This window comes from Rhinoraja longicauda, chromosome 1, assembly GCF_053455715.1.
Source record: "Rhinoraja longicauda isolate Sanriku21f chromosome 1, sRhiLon1.1, whole genome shotgun sequence".
In the NCBI taxonomy this organism is placed as follows: Eukaryota; Metazoa; Chordata; class Chondrichthyes; order Rajiformes; family Arhynchobatidae; genus Rhinoraja; species Rhinoraja longicauda.
Window position 1 is genome coordinate 92,696,591 of NC_135953.1, and position 22,547 is coordinate 92,719,137.

The 22,547-nt window shown below is 40.7% G+C and overlaps 1 protein-coding gene across 4 annotated transcripts in view; it reads right to left on the reverse strand.

Annotated features, from left to right (window-relative positions):
- Positions 1-22,547, reverse strand: part of pde5ab (phosphodiesterase 5A, cGMP-specific, b) — a 92,073-nt gene that overhangs the window by 41,786 nt on the left and 27,740 nt on the right. For 3 of the 4 annotated variants that reach the window (XM_078402389.1, XM_078402381.1, XM_078402398.1), the window contains exons 6-9: positions 18,070-18,207; positions 16,413-16,480; positions 7,752-7,863; positions 7,548-7,632 (exon numbers count right to left, since the gene is read on the reverse strand). In XM_078402389.1, the coding sequence (XP_078258515.1) occupies positions 7,548-7,632; positions 7,752-7,863; positions 16,413-16,480; positions 18,070-18,207 (403 nt within the window). The remainder of the gene's footprint in view (positions 1-7,547; positions 7,633-7,751; positions 7,864-16,412; positions 16,481-18,069; positions 18,208-22,547) is intronic. The other variant, XM_078402406.1, reaches the window with a different exon arrangement.

A 22,547-nucleotide genomic window follows, 5' to 3' on the forward strand; every position in this document is an offset into this window, starting at 1 on the left:
GTGACTTGGGTGGGTGAGGGATAGAGAGGGAATTTGGGGCTACCTGAAGTGAGAGAAATCAAGATTCATACCAATGGGTTGTAATCTGCCCAAGTGAAATATGAGATGCTGTTCCTCCAATTTGTGTTTAGCCTCACTCTGACAATGGAGACAACCGAGGACAGAAAGGTCTGTGTAGGAATGGGAAGGAGAATTAAAGTGTCCAGCAACCGGGAGATTAGGTTGGTTCAGTTGGGCTGAGCGAAGGTGTTCCGCAAAACGATCGCCCAGTCTGCGTTTGGTCTCGCCGATGTACAAGAGTCCACATCTTGAACAACCGATACAGTAGATGAGGTTGGAGGTGGTGCAAGTGAACCTCTGCTTAACCTGAAAGGACTGTCGGGGACACAGGACAGAGTTGAGGGAGGAGATATAGCGACAGGTGTTGCATCTTCTGTGGTTGCAGGGGAAGGTACCTGGGGAGGGGGTGGTTTGGGTGGGAATGGATAAGTTAGCCAGGGTGTTGCAGAGGGAACGGTCTCTGCGGAAAGGGGTGGAGATGGGAAAATGTGGCTAGTGGTGGGATCCCGTTGGGGGTGGTGGAAATTTTGGAGGATTATGTGTTGTATGCGATAGCTGATAGGGTGGAAGGTAAGGACTAGGGGGATTCTGTCCCTGTTGCGACTAGGGGGAGGGGGAGCAAGAGCGGAGCTGCGGGGTCCTAAGGAGACATGAGTGAGGGCGCTTCATCTAGGATAAGAGAGGGGAACCCCCATTCCCTAAAGACTGAGGACATCTTGGATGTTCTAGTATGGAACACCTCATCTTAGGCGCAGATGCGGCATAGACGGAGGAATAAGGAGTAGAGGATAGAGTCTTTGAAGGAAGCAGGGTGGGAAGAAGTGTAGTCGAGATAGTTGTGGGAGTCAGTGGGTTTATAATAGACGCCAGTCAATAGTTTATTTCCTGTGATGGAGACTGTGAGATCAAGAATGGGGAGGGAGTTGTTGGAGATGGTCCAAGTAAATTTGACTGCAGGATGAAAATTGGTGGTGAAGTTGATGAAGTCCATGAGTTCTGCATGGGTGTAGGAGGTAGCATCAATGTAATGGAGATAGAGTTCGGAGATAGCGCTAGTGTTCGCCTGGAACAGGGATTGTTCAACGTACCCTACAAAGAGGCAGGCATAGCTGGGGCCCATGCTGGTGCCCATAGCTATGCCTTGGACTTGGAGGAAGTGGGAGGAGTCAAAGGAGAAGTTATTGAGGGTGAGGACCAGCTCCGCTAGGTGGAATAGAGTGTTAGTAGAGGGAAATTGGATGGTTCTGCGGTCAAGGAAGAAATGGAGGGCTTTAAGGCCTTCCTGGTGGGGGATGGAGGTGTAGAGTGACTGACTATCCATAGTAAAGATGAGAGAGTGGGGGCTCGGAATGCAGAAGTTATTAAAGTGATGAAGGGCATGTGAGGTATCTTGGACATAGGTCGGGAGAGATTGGACCAGGGATGGAGTCGAGGTATGTGGAAATCATTTCCGTGGGACAGGGGCAGGCAGAAACAATGGGTCTGCCAGGGCAGTTATGTTTGTGGATTTTGGGGTAAAAGTAAAAACGAGCTGTGCATGGCTGGGGAATGATAAGGTCGGAGGCTGTGGAAAGCAGACAGCCAGAAGTGATGAAATCAGAAATGGTGTTTGAGAATGAGGCCTGGTGCTCATCTGTGGGATCATGGTCCAAGGATAAGTAGGAGGAGGTGTCTGGGAGCGATAGCCTGACCTCAGCCCGGTGGAGGTCAGTGCGCCAGACTACTACGGCACCTCCCTTGTCAGCGGGTTTGATTATAATGTCATGGTTGCTGCAGAGTGAGCGGAGGGCAGTACATTCAGAGGGCGTGAGGTTGGAGTAGGTAAGGGGAGTGGAAAAGGTGAGACGGTTGATGTCACGCCGGCAGTTAGAAATAAAGAGGTCTAGAGAGGGTAGAAGGCCGTTCTGGGGGGTGCAAGAGGAGGGGGACTGGTGGAGACGGGAGAAGGAGTCATCACTGGGTCGTGAGGACTCCTTCCCATAAAAAAAAGGCACGGAGGCGGAGGTGACGGAAGAAAAGCTCCAAGTTGTGGTGGACCCAGGACTCGTTGAGGTGGAGGCGGAGGGGAACGAAGGTGAGGCCTCTGTTGAGGACAGACCGTTCGGTATCAGAAAGGTGGATATCAGGGAGGATGGTGAAGACACGACAAGGGTGGGGGTTGGGGTCAGAGGAGGGCCGGGGCGGGGAGTGGACAAAAGTCCAAGCAAAATCTGGTGGGGGGATGGTGGGGAGGGGAGTGAGGACTATTGTTTGGGCTAGGTGTGGTCAATATAACCTGGTTAAAAGAGAGGGAAAGGGAAGACCCATCACTATTGAGGTTCCCTCTAGGAATGGGGGAACAGTAGGACCCAGCAGAGTCAGGCCACGTGCTGTCGTCAAGGTTGTAGGTCTGATGCTGAGCCTGGAACTCAGGTGAGGCGGTGGAAAGGTGAGGGTCGGCGTTGTAGCTGGTGGAGGCCCGTGGGGGGCTGGGGTAGAGGCGATGGCTCCGGCCCGCTTGTGGGCGGTGGAGAGGTGAGAGTCAGCAGTGAAGCTGATGGAGGCCCGTGGGGGGGCTGGAGTAGAGGCGATGGCTCCAATAAACAATATAAGTTTATTGTGTGTTCTGTTCACCCCATTACAGGAGGGATGTACAGGTTTTGGAGAGTATGCCGAATAGGTTTACCAGAATGTTACCTGATGAGAGGGTATTAGCAGATAGTAGAGGTTGGACAAATTTACATTGTTTTCTCTGGAGTGTTGAAGGTTGAATGGAGGTATGATTAAAAAAATTATAACATTACGAGAGGCATAGATAGGGTAGATGATGAGAATTTTTTTTTCCCCAAGATGGAAATGTCAGAGAATAGGTCAGAGGGGGAAAGTTTAAAGAAGATGTGTGGAGCAAGAGGTCTTTTACAGAGATTGGTCGGTGCATGGAATGCACTGCCAGGTTAGTTGGTGGAAGCAGATACGATAGTAGCATTGATATTCTTTTAGATAGGCACGAGGATATTCAGAGATTGGAGGGTTATGGATCACATGCAGGCAGAGGAAGTTAGTTTAGCTTGGCATCATGTTTGGCACACATTGAGGGCCGAAGAGCATGTTCTTGCGCTGTACTGTTTCATGTTCTATTCTATAAGGCACCAATGCATAATTGAAAATTATACATGAGAATTGTGCCTCTTCATGCTTGCACTTTGACCACTTCTGTGGTTGTCTCTTGTTGTGTCATTTTACAATCTGAGATGTGATCTTCAATTTTACAATAGGAATCATTTTATCTCATTTTGCCTGCTTGAAAGCAAACAGGATCAAATCTTCCTTAGCCTGAGTTTACATTTGGAAAGGACTGTGTCCATTTCAGTGCAGTGGGCCTTGAAATTATGCAAGGTTTGGCAACACTTGGCTTTCTGTTTTCTTCTTTGAGTTTCCAGATATTTAAAGCTATATATCAAGCATACATTATAACTGAAGCTGATCCCAGGATTTCTGGTAATATTGATCAGCTGAGATTAATGTATGAAGTCTGGCTCCATTGAGCTCTCAACTGCATAGACATTGATTGTTCTTATTTCCATATGCAAATAATTACACTAGTTATCCCAATAATGCCTTTGCAAGTATTATGTATCTTAACTTTGGAACAATGGCAAATAACTATGGTACCTTTGGACATTTCCCTGGTTCTGAGTGATGCCGAGTTGTGATAGCCTTGTCCCAATCTTGGTCTGTTGCTGGTTAATTGCCAGAGTTTGCTGCGTTTAATTAAACCCATTGCTTATTGTATCATCCATATCTCAGGATCGTAGAGGGAATGAAAGATTTTTGTCTTTATTGGCATCAAAAATCCTCAGTTTTGAAACCAGTTTGTTAAACAGCACTTCATTATATGTGATTCTGATTTATACTTAAGAATCCATTTTTACCCATGCGATTTCAATGTGCCGAGACTGGAATGCTCACATATGCACAAATTACTATGCACTGATACCGATTCAAATTGATGTAGCAATTTTAAGGACTATATATATTATTCAACTTTAGAATGGCATAACAGCAATTATTTGATATCACCTACCTGGTTTGAAAGATTTTTGGAGGGTGGAGATAGTAAGCCTTTGTAAAATATTCTAATGCCAAGCTTATTCAAGATTGCAGGATATTATCAGGTCCTTGATCAATATTTTTGAACAAAATATTTCCATGGATTCCATTGATGAAATTCTATGCCATTCTAGATTTCGGTTTATTTTAAATGGTCATTTACAGTTTTTAAATAATATGTCATATTAATGAGGAAACTATAATATATCATCAAATAAATCAGAATAATTTTAACAAAACCCATACAGTCATGGTTAACATCAAATATGAATCAACAAATCAAGATGTACATGACATGGAAGTCACACAAAAAATGCGACAGCAAAGATTTTACTTATGGGATGCTGAGAAGAGATAGGTAGAGGCATGCACTGAAAATGTATTCCCGCAGGACACATGTCAGAATACAGTATGAGTAAATCATTTAGACTTGGGTGTAAAAATTATGAAATTATAATTATTTCATCAAAATAATTAAGACGAGCCACATGCTCTACGATATTTTAATCAGCAATTTCTTAAAGGATGAATTATTTCAACTTATGAACAATGGTTAGCTAAATGATAACAATTTTATTGTTTTTAAAACACGTGTTTATTTAAAACAACTTATTTGTGAAAAAGTGATGGATTTTGCACATGAGCTACATTCAGCATTTATTTCAGCGTGTCCTTTCTTGCTGTTAACTACTGAACTATACCTAAAAAGGACACAAAGTGCAGGTCAGGCAGCATCTCTGGAGACCATGTTGTCTGAAGAAGCATCTCACCTATTTCCTTTCTCCAGAGATGCTGTCTGATCCGCTGAGTTACTCCAGCTTTTTGTGTGTATCTTTAATGCTGCCTGACCTGCTGTATTTTGTCCCCCTTTTGTGTATTAACCAGCATGTACAATTTTTTGTTTCCACATTTGGACTGCACCTAACCTTTCCTAACGATTCTATGTAGAATCTTTCCATATATATCAATCCAATTCCCAATTTCTGTCACCATCCCTAAACCTCACTGCTGACATTCTCCCACAACCCATTTACTGATATCACTGGGACCCATGATATAATTTTTCTTTTATCTGAAGTTCTTTAAATAGCCGAAAGCTGCAATTTGAGACAAGGACAAGTGAGACAATTAGTGGGTATATTGCCTCCTTAACTAATTTAGCCTTGAAGTGCAGAATTGCATTCCATTTATGTGTGGATTGGCTGATCAGTCAAAATTGTTGAGTATGTAAAACCGGACATTCAAAGTGCCGCGTCAATGGAAATGAAATCAAAGAATGCTAGATATTGCCATTCACCACAAGCAATTGCGGTTGTGCAGCCCAAAATTAAAGATTGTTAGTTCACTCCAAAATTACAAAAACAAATTTGGGCCCAGGCTGAAACGTATTGGTAAGACCAGATTAGTCAGTTGCCTTCACTGTAAAGGCGGTGTTTCAGATGTCAAAATAAATGTCATATTACTAAACCTGTCTATCCAGGGTGAAGCATGTAAAAAAAGCAGGGGGAATTTGAATGATAAAAGAATGGAAGATGTCATAGCTTGATTACATCAGTACAAAGTGTTGAAGTATATAAAATGGGGATTTATGCATATTTTAATTTAAATGTTAATTTCACTGGCCTGCAAACAATGAAGGGGAAAAAAAGAGGCCATCAACAATGTGTCAAACCTGAAAATACAGTAGAGTTTAGGTCATTCCCACTGATGTCTTCTAGTTCTTGCTATATTATTTGTTGAAAAAGGATGAAAAAGTAGACATGGCCCAGGGGCAAGAATGTTCATATGTCAGTTGCAATAAGTTCTTTCTATTTGTCATGATAATATACATGTTGAAATTGCCACGTGATGTGTCATTTTGTATGGAGAAATTCTGTCAATTCCCCATTTAAATTACTTAAAACAATTAAATTATTTAGATCAACTCTATTAATTTAAAAAAATGTAAATTAATTACATTTTACCTGGATCCCTCACTACCATTACTCAATTTTTCTAAAAATATTGTCATTTAAGGACTTGGTAAAGGTTTATCTAGACTAGCAGGAATGTACACAAGGTCCATCTGAAGAACACCTCCATTATGTTTTCTATTACATAGATAAATTCTTGTTCTTCCATGCACAGTATTTGGATTGCTGCCTGGTTGGTAGTTACATATGACTTGGCACACTTGGTTACAAATACAGGTTCAATGCACATGAGGAACTTAAAATAAATAATCAATCCATTTGTCAATGTCCTCCCATCTTTTTCAACATATCTAAACCTATCCATCAGTATCCGACAACCTAAATCCATCAATTTACATGCTTAAATGTCAATCTTCTATCGCAGTTTATCAAGCTGTCCATTTAAATCTTCACATTAATAAACATGCATAATATCCATCCTTCTCTATCATTCATCTTTATCAGTCCATCAATATTCACCAAATTATGTCCATGTATCAACACGTGTCAGTATTCATGTATCATCATTAGTATATCAATATCGACACATCAAATTCCATCCATGTCTACCCAACTAAATCCAGTTAATCTAATCCAACTATATCCATCTGTTAGATCCATTATCAATATCCATCCATCCACATCCATTCATTTGCATTCATGCGTATCTATCCACATTTCTACACATTAATTCAACCCATCAGTTCATCGACATCCACTCATCTTGATTGATCCTTCTTTGATCCATCTCTCCAGATCTGCCCACCTATATGCATCTAAATTATTTTACACACATTCATAGTTATACATATATATCCCTGTCCATCGATCCACCTATCTATATAATAATTTAACATAGGAACAACCTTGACTAAAATAAAGTTCTCCTCTTGAAATTATATACAGATCATAATTTGAGCTCCATCAATATGATAACTGTGCATTTATAATTTTTCTAGATATTTTTGTAATTTAATTATTTATTCCAAAGAAGTACAATGTATGTAATTCTAAGAGAAGCATGGTTATTTGAAAGTAAAGCAATAAATTAATTAAGTTTGTTTTTTTCAATAATTTCCAGTTCAATAATAGCAGTACTAAGAACACAGATTGGGTTGACAGAATGTAAGAACCTCCTGCAGACAAGGAAATCTCAATTAATTTAAAGGTTTTATAGTGTCTGATTTTCCAATTTTCAGTGTAAACTTGTTTTTTTTGTCACAGCAGTTAAACAAGCTTTTTCAATAATTAACGCACCCCAGTGAAATTGGTACATAAGACGGCAGAGAACCAAGAATCCAATATTTCTCTCACAAACCACACATCTTTGAATGTAGGAAATGAATTATTTAAGGATTGCTGATAGAATGAATGAAAATGTACATAAAACCCCACACACACAAGCAACAAAAATGCACATTAAAATGTTCAGAGAAGCTCCAGTACCTATAACTTTATTCTTCTTTCCATTTTTAATTGGGGTGCAGAGCAAGCTTTTTATTTGCTTGTTTGTATTTTCTGCATTTTCATTCTATCAAGCAAATAAAAAGAGGGTTAAAAGCTACCAGGAATATTCCAAATGTAATTAAATTATATGATCCTAGGACTAAATCTGCATAAATTTGTCGAGGATTTCAAATATTCACTTACTGTCCACATGAACCTCGTGTCCTTGCAAAGATCTGTAATATTCAATGTTTCCATGGTGTTTTTTGCATACTTTGCAAACATATAGTTGATTTTGTTTACATCATAGTTCCTGCTAAAAACAAATACATTTATGTTAGCAGGCTCAGTAGTTAACAAGTGTTCTGCCCATCCTTCCCAGATAAATATATTTTTATTTAAACAGAGCTTTCTCTCTCTGCTTCCTTCCAGAATGTTTGGTCAGTAAGATTAAGCCACCATTTATGATTTCTACGTCCATTTAGTAAATCTAAATCCAATTTACTGTTGGATTTATGCTGGATTACCTAAAGTATTGCAAGTAGTTTTTAAACAGGCCTTTTCAAATAAGTGTACACACTCAGATAAAATGATGAATATTTTAAACCATAATCTTTTTCAACCATATGGAAGTTTCAGTTTCCTGAATTCAGGTGGACATCTCAACCTTCCACAAAGCTGATCAGCTCTAATGGCTCAACTATACTTGTCCATCAGGCTCCTCCTCAAATCCAGCAGGGGAGTGTAAACATTTGCAAATTCATCTGCAAAATGAGTTGGCAGGAGGTATTATTGTCCGTTTCTTTCCCTGGATAGTACTTTAGGATTTTTGACACAATTTGCATCATTTTTAATCAGTTCAGTTCAGTTTAGTTTATAGACACGTATACCAGGGTACAGTGAAAAGCTTTTGTTGCGTGCTAATCAGTCAGCGGAAAGACAACACATGATTACAATCGAGCCATTTACTGTGCCTGGATGTATGATAAGGGTATAACATTTAGTGTAAGGTAAAGCCAACAAAGTCCGAACAAGGATAGTCCGAGGGTCACCAGTGAGGTGGTTCAGGACTGCTCTCTGGATGTGGTAGAATGATTCAGTCACCTGATTAACAGTTGGGAAGAACCTGTCCCTGAATCTGGAGGTGTGCGTTTTCACACTTCTATACCCTTTGCCTGATGGGAGAGGGGAGAAGATGGAGTGGCCAGCGTGCGACTTGTCCTTAATTATGCTGCTGGCCTTGCCGAGGCAGCACGGGGTATAAATGGAATCAATGAAAGGGAGATTGGTTTATGTGATGATCGTCTGGGATCCATCAAAATAATCATTTATTTTAATATCAATCTTTTCTGATGTTAGTTTCTTAGAACTCAGATTATTAAGCAATTAAACTCTAATGAAAGACATAGTTTGGAAAAAAGGATGGGATTTGTGATGAAAATACAGAAATAAAACAACCTCAAAATATAAACCATACGGAAAGGAAGAGCACAGGGTACCTCAATTAATGAAAACTAGAGCTTTAGAACAAGAGAGTAAAAAGTGTGGGGAACTTCTACTAAAAGGAAGTTAAACTGCACTCATAATGAAACAGTGTTCATAATGAACCAAAACTGTAGCAATAAGACAAGCATGGAACAAGTTGGCATTGGTGTAACTTTGACAAGGCCACAGCTAATTCAGTATATGGCATTAAATAAATGCTCAGTGTAACAAATACAATCTTACCCTCTTTCAGACAACAAATTAAAAGTGGATAAAGTGTAGTTAGAGGTGGGGAATGTTATGACCGGGATTGGTTGATGAGATTCAGTCTCTCTTTTAAAATAACTTACTCTATCTTTATATTTATACTATATTTGTATATTATAATGGAACCTGTCAAAATGTAGATAAGAATCATTCGTGGAAATGAGAGATGGTGAAAACTTTGTGTAGATAGGTTTCTGCAAAATTATTGTGAAAGGAATTTATTATTTAATAAAGTTATTGCAATACAAGTTGATGTCAGAATTCAAAATATATTGGTATGGTTTTTGCCATAAACAGAAAATTCACCTAATTTGCAGTTTATATATAGCAGGAAACATGTTCCCAATGTTGGGGGAGTCCAGAACCAGGGGCCACAGTTTAAGAATAAGGGGTAGTCCATTTAGAACAGAGATGAGGAAAAACTTTTTCAGTCAGAGAGTTGTGAATCTGTGGAATTCTCTGCCTCAGAGGGCAGTGGAGGCCAATTCTCTGAATACATTCAAGAGAGAGCTAGATAGAGCTCTTAAGGGAAGCGGAGTCAAGGGGTATGGGGAGAAAGCAGGAACGGGTACTGATTGAGAATGATCAGCCATGATCACATTGAATGGTGGTGCTGGCTCGAAGGGCCGAATGGCCTACTCCTGCACCTATTGTCTATTGTCTATTGTCTATTGTTTAGTCATAGAGCCATAGAGTCATAACACACAGAAACAGGGCCTTTAGCCCAACGTATATAGCAATGAAGAAGCCCCTTCTACACTAGTCCCACCTAGTCCTGTGTTTGCCCCCTATCCCTCTAAACCATTCCCAACCATGTTCCTGTCTAAACATCTCTTAAAGCCCTCCAGCCTAGCAACAAGCTTGTAAATCTTCTCTGCACGCTACAATTTTCCTATAGCAGGGTGACCAAAACTGAACACAATACTCCAAAAGTGGCCTTGCCAATGTACAACTGAAGCAAAGCATCCCATCTTCTTTACTCCATAGTCTGAGTGATGATGCCAAATGCACCAAAAGCTTTCGTGACCACCCTGTCTACCTGTTGACGAACTGTGTACCTTCACTCCTAAACCCCTCTGCTCCACAATACTGCCCTGAGCCCTGCCATTCACTGTAAAGGTCCTGCCCTGGTTTGAGTTCCCAAAATGCATCACCTCGCACTTATCTGCATTAAACTCCATTAGCCATTCCTCAGCCCACTTGCATAACTGATCAAGATCCTACTGTAATTTTTGATAACCACCTTTGCTATCTACGATACCACTCACTTTGGTGTCATCTGCAAAGTTACTAATCACTCCTTGTACATTCTCATCCAAATCATTGATAAAAACCACAAACAGCAATGGGCCTAGCACTGATCCATGAGGCACATCACTTGTCACAGGCCTCCAGTCTGAAAAACAACCTTCCACATCACCCTCTGCTTCCTTCTATGGCAAATCTTCTACCCATTCGATTAGCTCTCCCTGGATCCCATGCAATCTAACCTTCCAGAGCAACCTAACTTGTGGAACCTCATCAAGTGCTTTGCTGAAGTCCATATGGAAAAAATCTGTGACTCTGCCCTCATCAACCTTTTTGGGTTATATCTTCAATAAACTCAAATCAAATTTGTGAGACACGATCTCCCACTTTCAAAACCATGTTGACTATCCCTAATCAGCCCGTTTATCCAAATGCATGCATATCTTATCCCTCATAAAACTCTCCAGTAACTTGCCTACCAGAGATGTTAGGCTCACTGGTCTATAGTTCCCAGGATTTTCCTTGCAGCCCTTCTTAAATAGAGGCACAACATTAGCCGCCCTCCATTCCTATATCTCAACCAGGGCAGCTGTAAACTTTGATCTTCTATGCAATAGTGTGTGACTTACTATGGTACTAGTGAAATCTGGTTTGGCAGTTGTCTGATGCATCTTGGTAGCAAAGATTTAGTTGGACATCAATCCTAGCTGCTAACTTCCAATGTAAGAAAAGAGTTGAATTTGTTTGGGACAGAGCAGAAGGCAGGAATTTTGTTCTGGTTCTCCTGACGACAGTGGAACAGCAATGGCAGGTATTCCTGGGAATAATGCAGAAGTTGCAGGATCAATTTATCCCAAAGAGGAGGAAAGATTCTAAGGGGAGTAAGAGGCACCCGTGGCTGACAAGGGAAGTCAAGGACAGTATAAAAATAAAAGAGAAGCAGTACAACACAGCAAAGAAGAGTGGGAAGCCAGAGGATTGGGGCTCTTTTAAAGAGCAACAAAAGATGACTAAGAAGGCAATACGGGGAGAAAAGATGAGGTACGAGGGTAAACTAGCCAATAATATAAAGGAGGATAGTAAAAGCTTTTTTAGGTATGTAAAGAGGAAAAAAATAGTCAAGGCAAATGTGGGTCCCTTGAAGACAGAAGCAGGGGAATTTATTATGGGGAACAAGGAAATGACAGACGAGTTGAACCAGTAGTTTGGATCTGTCTTCACTAAGGAATCTCCCAGATGTTCTAGTGGCAAGAGATCCTAGGGTGACGGAGGAACTGCAGGAAATCCACATTACGCAGGAAATGGTGTTGGGTAGACTGATGGGACTGAAGGCTGATAAATCCCCAGGGCCTGATGGTCTGCATCACAGAGTACTTAAGGAGGTGGCGCTAGAAATTGTGGATGCATTGGTGATCATTTTCCAATGTTCTATAGATTCAGGATCAGTTCCTGTGGATTGGAGGGTAACTAATGTTGTCCCACTTTTTAAGAAAGGAGGGAGAGAGAAAACGGGAAATTATAGACCAGTTAGTCTTACATCAGTGGTGGGGAAGATGCTGGAGTCAATTATAAAAGACGAAATTGCGGAGCATTTGGATAGTAGTAACAGGATCGTTCCGAGTCAGCATGGATTTACGAAGGGGAAATCATGCTTGACTAATCTTCTGGAATTCTTTGAGGATGTAACTAGGAAAATTGACAGGGGAGAGCCGATGGATGTGGTGTACCTTGACTTTCAGAAAGCCTTCGACAAGGTTCCACATAGGAGATTAGTGGGCAAAATTAGAGCACATGGTATTGGGGGTAGGGTACTGACATGGATAGAAAATTGGTTGACAGACAGAAAGCAAAGAGTGGGGATAAATGGGTCCCTTTCAGAATGGCAGGCAGTAACTAGTGGGGTACCGCAAGACTCGGTGCTGGGACCGCAGCTATTTACAATATACATTAATGACTTGGATGAAGGGATTAAAAGTACCATTAGCAAATTTGCAGATGATACAAAGCTGGGTGGTAGTGTGAACTGTGAGGAAGATGCTATGAGGTTGCAGGGTGACTTGGACAGGTTGTGTGAGTGGGCGGATGCATGGCAGATGCAGTTTAATGTGGATAAGTGTGAGGTTATCCACTTTGGTGGTAAGAATAGGAAGGCAGAGTATTATCTGAATGGTGTCAAGTTAGGAAAAGGGGACGTACAACGAGATCTGGGTGTCCTAGTGCATCAGTCACTGAAAGGAAGCATGCAGGTACAGCAGGCAGTGAAGAAAGCCAATGGAATGTTGGCCTCATAACAAGAGGAGTTGAGGATAGGAGCAAAGAGGTCCTTCGGCAGTTGTACAGGGCCCTAGTGAGACTGCACCTGGAGTACTGTGTGCAGTTTTGGTCTCCAAATTTGAGGAAGGATATTCTTGCTATTGAGGGCATGCAGCGTAGATTTACTAGGTTAATTCCCGGAATGGCGGGATTGTCGTATGTTGAAAGACTGGATCGACTAGGCTTGTATACACTGGAATTTAGAAGGGTGAGAGGAGATCCTATCGAAACGTATAAGATTATTAAGGGGTTGGACATGTTAGAGGCAGGAAACATGTTCCCAATGTTGGGGGAGTCCAGAACAAGGGGCCACAGTTTAAGAATAAGGGGTAGGCCATTTAGAACTGAGATGAGGAAAAACCTTTTCAGTCAGAGAGTTGTGAATCTGTGGAATTCTCTGCCTCAGAAGGCAGTGGAGGCCAATTCTCTGAATGCATTCAAGAGAGAGCTAGATAGAGATCTTAAGAATAGCGGAGTCAGGGGGTATTGGGAGAAGGCACGAACGGGGTACTGATTGAGAATGATCAGCCATGATCACATTGAATGGCGGTGCTGGCTTGAAGGGCCGAATGGCCTCCTCCTGCACCTATTGTCTATTGTCTATTGTCTAAGAAAATGTCATCGTCATGTCACATGGAAACGGGCCCTACTATCCACTGAGCACAAGCTGACTATCACACATCTTATTTTATCCTTTCCACGCTTCCCTCAACTCTGCTCAGCTTCTACCACACACCAGGGGCACATTGCAATGGCTAGTTAACCTATTAACACATAATTCTGATGATGTGGGAAAAAACTGGAGGAAACTCACAGTCACATGAAGAACAATGCAAACTCATCACTGGAAGTCAGTATTGAACCTGGGTTACTGGAGTTGAAAGGCAGCAGCTCTACTAATTTCACCCGTATGCTCAAAGATAACTCATGTTGAAAATATAACTAGAGCAGGATTAATAAAAAGTAAGATTGAGGCAAATTCTCATGCAATGCATTTCTCACACAGCTAAAAGTGGAAAAGGGTGAAGAAATTACCAAAAAAAAATGAGGTAAAGTAATTATGTAACTAATTTAGAGGATAAAATGAATAGTAAAATCTGGCATTTGCACAAGATGCAGTTAAAATGCAGTAATCTAGAATTTGCTGCCGCTAACTGTAGAAGGAAATGTGTAGCAGTTTATGATGGATTGGTCTGTGCTCCTAGCCTGCCAGCAGTTGCAATCCTGTGCATTTCCCTTGGCCGCACTTCATTGTATTTGGCCCTGAAGGTTCAATTTTCCATCCGGACGTTTCAATTTTCCATATGGACATGTCTGCTGATGAGAGACAGCTTACAACTGATCATATGAAACTGAAAATGTAAGTTAAATAAAATGAAGAAACTAACTTCAATATGACTTTGAGGGTGATTAGTTAACTAGAAATATTAAGGTGAATTAAGGAACCTGCACCTTTTCAAATAAATCTGTCACGTTCATAAGGTTACAAGGGATAGGAGTAGAATTAGACCATTCAGCCCAACAAGTCTACTCCACCATTCAATCATGGCTGATCTGTCTCTCATTCATAACCCCATTCACCTGCCTTCTCCCCACAACCGCTGACACCCATACTAATCAAGAACCTATCTATCACTGCCTTAATTATATACACTGACTTTGCCTCCACAGCCTTCTGTGGCAATGAATTCCACAAATTCACCACCCTCTGGCTAAAGAAATTCCTCCTCATCTCCTTCCTAAAAGAACGTCCTTTAATTCTGAGGCTGTGACCGAGTCCTAGACTTTCCTAATAGTGGAAACATGCTCTCCACATCCACTCTATCCAAGCATTTCACTATTCTGTACGTTTCAATGAGGTCCCCCCTCATTCTTCTAAACACCGGTGAAGTGTCGTCAAACGCTCATTTAAATGAATAGAGTTCCACTAAATACGGCAGCTATTGCTGGAGTAAAGCTGAGCGACAGGGGCAAAGTGCATCTGGCCTATCAGCTCAGAATGCTTGTGTGCTCAACCCCTGGACTCAGTGGTGGGAGTGGATGTCTCTGGTATCTGATCTGCAGCACTTATCCAAATTCCACACTGCAACATACAGACGCCCAAGTCAGCAACAAACTGACCCGCTCTGTACAATCTGAAGATCAGTACACTTGAACCCAATGTTCTTTACATGCTGGTGATAATTTTGCTTCAAATTCTGCATTAATCCAGAGTGGATTCATGCAAATTCCTGTTTATTTTTGAATAACATAAAAAAGGAAAGGGAGAATCTCACTACCTTAAAGTTCATCCTGGATCCGTAATAATATCAACCCACACCACGCCATTATCTTCTGACCCAATTTATGTTTCTTGATTTTGCTTCTCGCTAATCTTTTTTTTGTGTAAATTTAACATTCTTCAGTATACATGTAAGATTTAACATATCTGAACAGTTATTACATTTACCTTTCACTGGTTCAGTTATATTTTAATTGCTTAGAATTACAGTTAAAAGTTTTTGAATATCCAATTTATTTGTTTACCTAAGAAAATGGAAGGAAAAAAAGATGCTGTCGGGGTGGACGAAATATACGTGTATATATATTTTGCAAAGATTAATTTGAGAGACAACTAGAACAAGTGTGCCCGTTCTATGCGGGCCCGTTGGGCCCGTCCCCACACCCCCCATTCTCTCTCCCCCAGACACACTCTTAGCATCAGTTAAAGGCCCGGGGGGGGGGGGGTGCGGGTGATCGGATCTGTGAAAAGTCCGGTGGGGGGGGGGCTTCGGGAGATCTCATCATTCAAAGGCCCGGGGGGGGGGGGGGGGGGGGGGGGGGGGGGATAGCGGGGAGATGTTCTCCCGGGTGTGGGAGAGAGGAGAGAAGCAAGGGGAGAGAGGAGAGGTGAGCCGGTGATCGCGGGCTGGCGCCGCTAACGGCGTCCATTGTTTTGGTGCGAGTGAGGAGATGCCGCGCATGCGTGCTGAGTACAGAGTGAGGAGATTCCGCGCATGCGTACTGAGCACTGCCGGACCGCAGCGCCCCCCTTCTGTCAAAACTTCGATAAATCAGGGGGGGCAGCACTTTTAGACCTCTGTAACTTAAAAAATATGCGTCCGAATTAAATAAAAATATCATTTTCCAGCAGCGAACCGCATGGTGATTAAGGCGGTACAAAAATCGTGGCGCTACGGTTCACCGTTTTGCCGGAATTGCCGTATTCAGCCGACATCAGTGGAATATATATACAAACAACGCTACAAGATCTGAGTTTTAGTAGTATATAGATAGATAGATGATTATTTCTTATATTTGTTTCAAAATACGGCAAGAGTCTATCTCAGGCACTGGGATTTATTTGATCAAGTTACAAAATGTTCTTATTACTTCCACGAATGAATTTCCCCAGGGTCTTTATAGAGTAAAAATAAATTAAATTTATGGTTTAAATGCAGCTTGGGTGATTGGATAAAAGCTGCGCTGCCGTTTATTGCTGAAGCAAATTTCATAATCTCTAACCCAGTTTCTGTGCTTCAAGGAAAGATGATTAACGATGTAATGTTTTACCTCCTCTGGAACTCTGCTGGATCTCCTAGCTCCGCCGAATTCATGTGAAAGACACTGGAAAATGAATCCTGAAAATGCAATTAAAATCACAGAGAATATCTTTAATGTTGCAAAGAAATTAATTCTGCTAAGATTGCAGCCATCACAGGGATGATGGCATCCACACTCCAATCACTGAGACCCGACCAGCTCTGGGAGCTGTGTCCTGATTTAAGGGAATTTTAAAACACTGTAATAAAGGTTTAAAAAAAAGTAAAACATTGACTTGCCAAACCTTTCCCTACAGTCTTAATACATCAAGAAAAAACTTGCTCAGACCCATGCTTCCTGTTATTTAAAGAATATTAAAAACTAATTTTCTTTGTTAGGCGTGGTTTTGTTGACATGGCAATAACCTGATATCCTGTAATCAATTAATCAAACAGACTAATGAAAATAACTAAACCAATTTAGAAGAATAAAACTGTAATGGATCTGACATGGATAGAGTTACTACTAACAATTTTAATCTAATTATTTTATTTTGATGGTCTAATGTCTTTTTTTCTGTGACAGAGTAAAATCAATTCTTTGTCTTATAATTGTTCTATTGAGAATGCTCTCATTTGTCAGCCTGCTTAGAGGGTTGAACACCTGCCCTCACAGACAACAGGACTAGTTTATGAATATTATTACTTAAGCAGCTTCATTTTACTTTTCATAGATCTATGAATTCACAGCAGAGAAATGTCATGCTCGTGGCATTAGGAACAGAGGCAGCGTACTTCTCTCATTGAATGAGAAAGAATATGGAACAGGGTGAACAGAGTTTTTTGCAAGGAAATGAAATGAGAGGCCAAAATTACAACAGTTCTGTGGCATTTCTACCAAGAGATAATTATATATGTCACTGGATGCCTAGTAGAGAATTTTCTGTTCTCTCAGACTATTAGACTTCCTCGATTTGATATGCAGTAAAACAAGCAAAACCAAAGCCTGAAAAAATGTCAGATATTACATATTTGGCATGTTACTATGTGGAACTTTTCATAAAGGATATCCTAGAGGACATAGGTTTAAAGTGAAGATAGACCCAAAATGCTGGAGTAACTCAGAGGGACATGCACCATCTGTTGAATTCTGTGGAATTCTGTGGAATTCTCTGCCACAGAAGGTAGTTGAGGCCAGTTCATTGGCTATATTTAAGAGGGAGTTAGATGTGGCCCTTGTGGCTAAAGGGATCAGGTGGTATGGAGAGAAGGCAGGTACAGGTTACTGAGCTGGATGAACAGCCATGATCATATTGAATGGCGGTGCAGGCTCGAAGGGCCGAATGGCCTACTCCTGCACCTATTTTCTATGTTTCTATGTTTCTATCTCTGGATAAAAGGAATGGGTACCTGCAACCTCATGGTGTAAACTCATGAGACTGATATAAGCAACATATGTAAACCAAACTCAACCTGACTTTGTTGAAATATTTTGCCCCTAAACATGTTCACCATGTTCATGTTCCATTATACAAGATCAAGAGAATGCATCTATGTTATAGTGAGTTTAGAGGCCATTCTGGTAAACATTGTGAGAATTCATCAGCTGAAGAATTCTATTCTTGCCCTCCCTTAACAAGGAAGAAACAATGCAAGGTTTTTATTATAAGCTCTTCTATGATGCTTACAGAGGAGTTGTCATCCACAATGAAGATGGTACAGCTCTGAGCTTGCATGAATGACAGGATAGTTCCTGCAATCTTCTTCAAAATTACTTCCAAGGAATGTTGCTCTTCAAATATCAGAGTTGCAAGATCAAGTAGAACCTTTTGAAAGAAAGCTTTATTAATACATTGAAAATGCATGTTATTCCTTTGCATGTAATTGTAACCAAATTTGAAAAATTCTTTTTTTCTTTCCATTCCAATAAAAACATTTTTGAGAAGGTAATATTTATCAGATTGTGATGTGTTGAGAGTTTCATTCATCCCTGCATATTTTAACCACATTAGGAATGTTTCTTCAGATCATAACTTTGTGAAATTGTAGAAATATTGAAAATGAAAAGATTTATGATTTTGGAATCAAAGTGAAGAAAGATTCATTAATGCTATTACAATATTCATAACAGAGACCAGAATAATGTTTAGCCTCATACATCTTCAGGACAGTTTGAAAATAATCTACCGCTCTTTCTTGTGCCAACAGCAGCATGCTCGTTTTGTTGATAACTTGTGATCATGTACTGTTATGTATGTGATTTAGGTACCTATAAAATGCAACCTGTCAGAATAGATAACCCATTCATTATTACCAAGCAATATTCAATGAGTTAACTTTAATGGAATTGTTCTGCAATTAGACACTTTTGAATCAAAAACTTCAAGTCTTACCATATTGATGCCCAGCTACATATGTAAAATAATTCTGGGTGACAGCAAATTAACAGGATGACCCTCTTATTGCATAATTGTTCATCAGCTCCTTTACACCATCCCAGTATATTTTGCCCCAATCTCAAAGTAAGTTGTAAAGCAAAGAAAGTTACACTATGACATTTAAAAAAAAAATTATTGCAGGAAATTTGAAAAAAACCCAACAGGAAATACTGGAAATGTTCAGCGGACGAGCTGTCTTTGAAAATGAATATAGAGCAAACCTTTCAGGTTGTGACGCAGAGACTTTGTGACCCTTTTGTCACATATGCTGCCTGACCTGCTCAGAGTCTCTAACATGGACAAAACTCAATCCTGCTCAAAGTAGCAAAGTGACATTCAGGATGCCACGGAAAACATTGAATCCACATGACAAGAGTGTACAAAATTAAAGTATAAACTTCTTTGGGAGAACATCGTTTCATAAGCTCCCCTATGCCTACCCCATCAAACACATTTTATCGCAGCATGACGAAATCTGTAAGCTCCTTATTAGGCTCATCCATCATCGCAGAACCTACAAAACTGGAGTACAAGCAGGTCATCCTTACCCCAAAGGGTCTGCTTGAGAAGAGGACATGGGGCTTTGTTGAAAAAAACACCAACAATATGCAGCTTAAACAATGAGATTTAAAGACATTGAAACTAAATGGAGGACAACAAAAATTCAGAATACATCACACAGAATACAATGTTATTGTGAGCAACACAGCGAAAAGTAGAAAGATAGAAAAACTGGATCAATGGAGAAAAATGACAGAGAGTAAATGTTTAAAGTCTGCAACAAATTTCACTAACTAAAGTACAAACTTCCATTTTTTTGTTCACTTTCTGACTGAGAGATTGATTTGGAATTATCAGGCCATTCATTGCCAGACTTATTTCATGCCTACTGGGCAATAAAGGCACAAATACAGCAAGTTTGTGAAGTTTGAGGGGCGAGATGAAGGTATGATGTCACTTCATGAACCTAGACAGAATGGGATAGATAATCAAGCAACTGGGAATTTATATTTCTTGAGATTGTCTCTCCGTTGCAACAAATTGCACATTAATAATGACTTGCATCATTTATGCATTTTGTCCTTGGCTGCATCCTTAGGAACTGAACGGACCAACTAGCAGTAGTGTTCACGTACATCATTAATCTTTCCCTACTCCATTCCCAGGTGCCCACCTGCTTCAAGAAGACTACTTTCATCCCAGTGCCAAAGAGAAGCAAGATTTAGTTTCGTTTACAGATACAGCGTGGAAACAGGCCCTTCAACCCACTGACTCCACTCCAACCAGTGATCACACTAGAGATAATTTACACTTTTTACTGAAGCCAATTAGCTTACAAACCTGTACGTCTTGGAGTGTGGGAGGTAATCGGAGCATCCGGGAAAATCCTATGCGGTCACAGGTAGAACATATGAACTCCGTATAGACAGCACCCTTGGTTAGGATCGATACCGGGTCTCTTGCGCTACAAGACAGCAACTCTGCCGCTGTGCCAGTGCTGCCCCCATCTCATACCTTAATGACTATCATCCAGTGGCCTTGGCATCCATAATCATGATGTGCTTTAAGAAGCTGGTTATGGCACACATTAACTGCCTACCAAGCAACCGTGATTCATTGCAATTCTCCTACTGCCACAACAGGTCCACGGCTGATACCATTGCCCTGGCCCGACACTCATCCTGGAATACCTGGATAAGAAGGACACCTACATCAGACTCCTATTCGTAGACTACAGCTCCGCTTTCAATACCATTATCCCAACCAATCTCATCTCCAAACTTGTGGAACTTGGAGTCAGCAGTCACCTCTGCAACCGAATCCTTGACTTCATGACCCACAGACCACAGTCTGTGTGGATAAGTTTAAAATCATCCTCCATGATAATTCTCAACACTAGTGCCCTGCAAGAATTTGTTCTCAGCACCTTACTATTCTCCTTATACACTGACGACTGTGCAGCTAAATACCAATCCAACACAATCTACAGGTTTGCACACGACACCAGTTGTTCCCAGATGTTATCAAGCAACTGAATGGTACTCTCGTCAGCTAGGATGCAGTCCTGACCTCCCATCCATCTCATTGAGACCTCCGACTTACTTTAATCTGACTTTATTGGACTTCAATATTATTTATTTGCACTAAATGTTGGACCCTTTATCCTTTTTTCTGAGCACTATGACACTGTGAACAGCTTGATTAAATTCATGTATATTATTTTCTTTGACTGGATAGCATGCAAACAAAAGCTTTTCACTGTGCCGGGATACACATGGCAATAATAAACCAAACCAAGCAATGCATCCTCATTTCAGGAGCTTGCTTTGTAGTGAACTATGTTGAATAGTTGGCACTGAGTTTAAATCTAGGAAGTAAAGCTAAAAACATGCCTCCTAAAAAATGAATTTTCATTGAAGAAAATTAGTACACCAAAATGGTGCTAGTAATGGGCAGCATGGTGGCGCAGTGGTAGAGTTGCTGCCTTACAGCACTTGCAGCAGCAGAGACCCGGATTCGATCCTGACTACGGGTGCTATCTGTACAGAGTTTGTATGTTCCCCCCGTGACTGCATGGGCGTTCTCCGAGATCTTCGGTTTCCTCCCACACTCCAAAGACGTGCAGGTTTGTAGGTTAATTGGCTTGGGTTTGTATACTTGGTACAAGTGTAAATTGTCCTTACTGTGTGTAGGCTTGTGTTGATGTGCGGGGATCATTTGTCGGTGCGAACTCAGTGGGCCAAAGGGCCTGTTTCTGCGTTGTACCTCTAAACTAAACTAAAATAATATTTTGTTTTATGTAAATTGGGATTTGGTGCCATTAATCAGAGGCAGTCTGATAAAAAAAAAACTATTAAATATAGCTGCTAATTTAGCTAAACCCAATTTGTTTGCTACTCAGTTGTGGTGTTATCTTTTTTTGTTTTTGTAGGAAAGTGGTAAAAATAGGAAAAGTTATTTAATTACAAAATAGTCAGTAGTTTCATTAAATTAACATCTCCTAGCTCTTTGGAGGAAAATTAATATTAACTGAAGACCAGGAAGCACGTCTAATAATTATACATATTTCTGATTGTCTTCTGTTGTGATTTGTTCATTTTTTGGACAAAATGCAATATTTGTTATAATGTGCACGGAAGATGCAAGGTAAATGGATAAAATAATTTGGAAAGCAACATTTGATTTAAATTCCTGGGACGGCATGGCAGTGCATCGGTAGAGTTGCCGCCTTACAGTGCCAGAGATCCGGGCTCGATCCCGACTACAGGTGCTGTATGTATGGAGTTTGTACGTTCTCTCCACGACTGCGTGAGTTTTCTCTGAGATCTTCGGTTTCCTCCCACAGTCCAAAGACGTACAGGTTTGTAGGTTAATTGTTTGGTATAAAATGTAACTTGTTCCTAATGCGTGTAGGATAGTGTCAATCGTTGGGCAGTGCGGACTCGGTGGGCTGAAGGGCCTGTTTCCGCGCTGTATCTCTAAACTAAACAAAACTAAAAGATCAAATTTTTGAGGAACAAGGGCATAAAATGCTTAAAATATTCAGCCGGCCAGGCAGCAACTGATTTTCTCTCCACAGAGATCACCTTTTATTAAGTTTTCATGGGGGTCCGATACAGTTTAAAACTTCAATAGAAAAGCTGAATACATTGGAGAAAGAGTATGAGCATTATTTTTTTCCCAGTGTTTTGCATCTTACAGAATAGACTACAGGAATTCACCTGCCC